The sequence below is a fragment of the Pteropus alecto genome, unplaced genomic scaffold, assembly GCF_000325575.1.
Source record: "Pteropus alecto unplaced genomic scaffold, ASM32557v1 scaffold30, whole genome shotgun sequence".
NCBI lineage: Eukaryota > Metazoa > Chordata > Mammalia > Chiroptera > Pteropodidae > Pteropus > Pteropus alecto.
In genome coordinates this window covers 158631-161929 of record NW_006429782.1, presented here as the reverse complement: position 1 = coordinate 161929, position 3299 = coordinate 158631, and the positions used below count along the sequence as shown (strand labels likewise).

The window sequence follows — 3299 nt, the reverse complement described above, 5'->3', positions numbered from 1 at the left end:
AACCCTAACTCCTGCCCAGGTGGAGGTGTTCCGCAGGCAGGACGCCGAGCAGGGTATGCGGGTGGCCCAGGTGCTGGAGGGCTTCATCAGCCGTAAGGTGGTCAAGCAGACGGTGATGACCGTGGTGTATGGGGTCACCCGCTACGGGGGCCGCCTGCAGATCGAGAAGCGCCTCCGGGAGCTCAGCGACTTCCCTCAGGTGTGCACTTTCTCCCTAAATTCCTGCCGCGTCTCCTGAGCAGTGGCCTGTGGTCGCCAGCAGCTCTGGCTGAGGGGCTCGCTTCCCCTCTCGGGGATGGGCGGAGGGACCCACAGGAGGGAGCCATCCCCTTGGCCCGTGGGGTATGGACTTCAGGAGATTGAGACAGCCCTGTAAGGTTGGCTTGCCCTGGGCCGTAGGGGCGGGTGTGGGGTGGCCGTCCTGCCGCTCAGCTCTGCCCCTCCTCGCTCTGCTCATGCCTAGGAGTTCGTGTGGGAGGCCTCTCATTACCTCGTGCGCCAGGTGTTCAACAGTCTCCAGGAGATGTTCTCGGGCACCCGAGCCATCCAGGTACGTCCCAGGCCCACCCTTCCCAGGCGTGGCTTCCCAGACCGGCCCCGTCCTGAGTCTGTCCCCACCCCTGCAGCGCTGGCTGGCCGAGAGCGCCCGGCTCATCGCCCGCACCGGCTCCGCTGTGGAGTGGGTCACGCCCCTGGGCATCCCCGTCATCCAGCCTTACCACCACGACTCCAAGGTGTTGGTACGTGCCGCTCTCACCCCAGCCCACCCCACCCCACCCGGCACCAGGGCCGGCCTCACGCCTCCGGCCTTTCCCCCCACAACCCTGCAGATCGGCGGTGGGATCCAGAGCCTCACCTTCAGCAACAGTGGGGACACCAGCCAGTGAGTGCTCGGGGCGGTGCTGGGCCTGGATGGGGGGCAGCTGGGTGAGGACTGGGCAAGGCAGAGGTCCCGGGCGCCTCACCTCGGCCCCGGTTCCCCCAGAAAGCCCAACACACTGAAGCAGAAGAATGGCTTCCCGCCCAACTTCATCCACTCCCTGGACTCCTCGCACATGATGCTCACCGCCCTGCACTGCTACAGGTGGGCCCCGTGCGGTCGCTCACTTCCTGCCGCGGGCGGGGTCTGTTCTGGCTGCTGGGGCCCTGACGGCGACCCCCGTAGTGTGGGAGACAGTCAGTGAGGTCAGGTTCTGCAGGCGGGGGCCCCAGCCACGTGAGTCTGTTGCATCTGCCGTCAGAAGGGAGCTGTGCAGGTGCACACAGAGGCCCTGGGGTGGCAAGGCACACGTGACGGGGAGGCGCTGGGCCTGAGAGGGAAGGGACGGTCCCTCGGAGTGTAAAATAAAACTAGCCCTGGGGGGTCCCTGTGGCCTATCTCTCCATCCACCCAGGTGAGTGTTGGCATGCACTGTGGTCAGTGTCCAGGAACTCAGAGACGCTGTCCTGACATGCATGGGCCTCGCAGCATCTAGCACAACTGTCCTGAGTCCCCCGAGGCCGTGAGCCTGGCGTGATGGGGCAGGCGTGAGGACGGGTCTGTTAGGACTGCTAACGGAGCATTGACTGGACTGAGCCACGGTTCACAGGCAGGCTCTGTGTTCCTACCGGTCCTCCACGTGGAGCCCTCTGGTGGGACAGCGCCCGCTGGTCCCTGCGTGGAGCTGAGGACCACCCAGGCAGCAGTTTGGAGCAGCAACAGGGGACGTGGAAGCCAAGAGTTTCTCCCTAAGACGAGCGCTTTCCCAGCATGCCGAAGGGGACAGTTTCTGAGCACACAGAGGCGGGGGGCCGTGGGGGGCAGGAGGGCGTGCCTTGCTGGGCTCAGATCCCAAGCCCAGTGGGCAGGAGCTGGGCCTGGAGTGGACCTGGAGGGACAGCGCCCCCCTCACTGGAGTCCCTGTCTGCTGCAGGAAGGGCCTGACGTTCGTGTCTGTGCACGACTGCTTCTGGACCCACGCAGCCGACGTCGCTGTCATGAACCAGGTGCCCGCCCCGCCCTCCCCCTGGTCCTCTCCACGTGGGACCTTGCAGCCCCTGCCTCAGTCCGTCTGTCGGTCCCAGCGCTCACCCTGGGGGTTGGGGCAGGGGGGCGGCAACCCTGCCCCTCAGACCCTTGTTCTGGCTCCTGCCATCCCCAGGTGTGCCGGGAGCAGTTTGTCCGCCTGCACAGCCAGCCCATCCTGCACGACCTGTCCAGGTTCCTGGTGGCACGCTTCTGCTCTGGCCCCAGGTGAGGCGACCTCTCCACCCCCTGCCATTGCAGCCACCCCCTCCCCGCCCTGCCCTGCCTGGCCTCACCCCCACCCTGCTCTCCGCTTCAGGCCCAAGAACGTCAGAGTGTCCAGGCTGCTGGACGTCCTTCTGTCAGTCCCCAAAACAGGTAGGGCCACGGGGGAGGGTCCTGACCGCCAACTGGGCCCGCCCTCCCTAAGCCCCGCCCAGGGCCCCTTCCTGGTCAGTTCCACCCATGGGCTTCTCTCCTCTGCGCAGGGGCCTTCAACCTGGAGCAGGTAAAGCGATCCACCTACTTCTTCAGCTGACGTCGGCCCTCCTGCTGTCCCCAGGGCCCCCTGTACCATAGTGTAAATAAAGCGCTGTCGTCACCCACGGGACTGCTGCCTTCGCCGGCAGAGCGGAGCCCGTGCGCACCTGTCCCGGCGGAGCAATCACGTGCGGGCGGCTGGGCGCCAATGCTGTCGTTTATTGCGCGGAATGGGGGTGTGGGGCGTTAGTGGGGCGTGGGGGCGTGGTGGGGGCGCTGCTGCCTCAGCTTGTCAGTACATTCATCACGAAGGCGCCCCCCAGCCTCACCCCCACGCCCAAGTGCAGCCAGGACTGCCATCCCCTGGGTGCCAGCGCTGGAGGGCGTGGCGTGTGCCCACTCCAGGGAAGTCACCGCAGGACGCGCAGACAGGGGCCGGGCCGGTTATTGCGTGAGCGCGATGGGGGCAGCGGGAAGCTGTCAGGCCGAGTATTGCACTTAAACAGAATCCTCATCGGACGGTGGGCCACCTACGAGGGCGGGGGCGGGCGGGACTCCACGGCCATCTCCTCTGAGCCACGGGGTGGCCCCGTCCCCATTTCACAGTTGGGGAAACTGAGGCACCGAGGTGAAGGGGGCCCCCTCGCACGCTGGCAGGGCCACCGCCGGGGGCAGGGGCAATGTGGGTGGGCGCAGGGTGATGGGGGGGTCGGCGTGGGCTCGGAAGGGCCTGCCCGCCGCCCGGCCCGCCCGTCCAGCTACAACTACCTACGTCTCCGCTATGGCTTCTGGGGCGGGCGGGCGCGAGGGCGGC

At 67.0% G+C, this 3299-nt stretch overlaps 2 protein-coding genes across 2 annotated transcripts in view; one reads left to right on the top strand and one right to left on the bottom strand.

The window, feature by feature from the left end:
- POLRMT (RNA polymerase mitochondrial) overlaps positions 1-2610 on the top strand; it is a 15249-nt gene extending 12639 nt beyond the window's left edge. Inside the window, exons 14-22 of the mRNA XM_015599536.2 lie at positions 20-199; positions 464-550; positions 627-740; positions 831-883; positions 986-1084; positions 1914-1986; positions 2142-2233; positions 2325-2383; positions 2494-2610. Of these exons, the coding sequence (XP_015455022.1) occupies positions 20-199; positions 464-550; positions 627-740; positions 831-883; positions 986-1084; positions 1914-1986; positions 2142-2233; positions 2325-2383; positions 2494-2543 (807 nt within the window). The 3' untranslated portion in view covers positions 2544-2610. The remainder of the gene's footprint in view (positions 1-19; positions 200-463; positions 551-626; positions 741-830; positions 884-985; positions 1085-1913; positions 1987-2141; positions 2234-2324; positions 2384-2493) is intronic.
- A 285-nt stretch (positions 2611-2895) lies between these two features.
- Positions 2896-3299, bottom strand: part of HCN2 (hyperpolarization activated cyclic nucleotide gated potassium and sodium channel 2) — a gene marked incomplete at its 5' end in the record, with an annotated part of 19134 nt that continues 18730 nt past the window's right edge. Inside the window, one exon of the mRNA XM_025041414.1 lies at positions 2896-3015. Coding sequence (XP_024897182.1) covers positions 2896-3015 — 120 coding nt within the window. The remainder of the gene's footprint in view (positions 3016-3299) is intronic.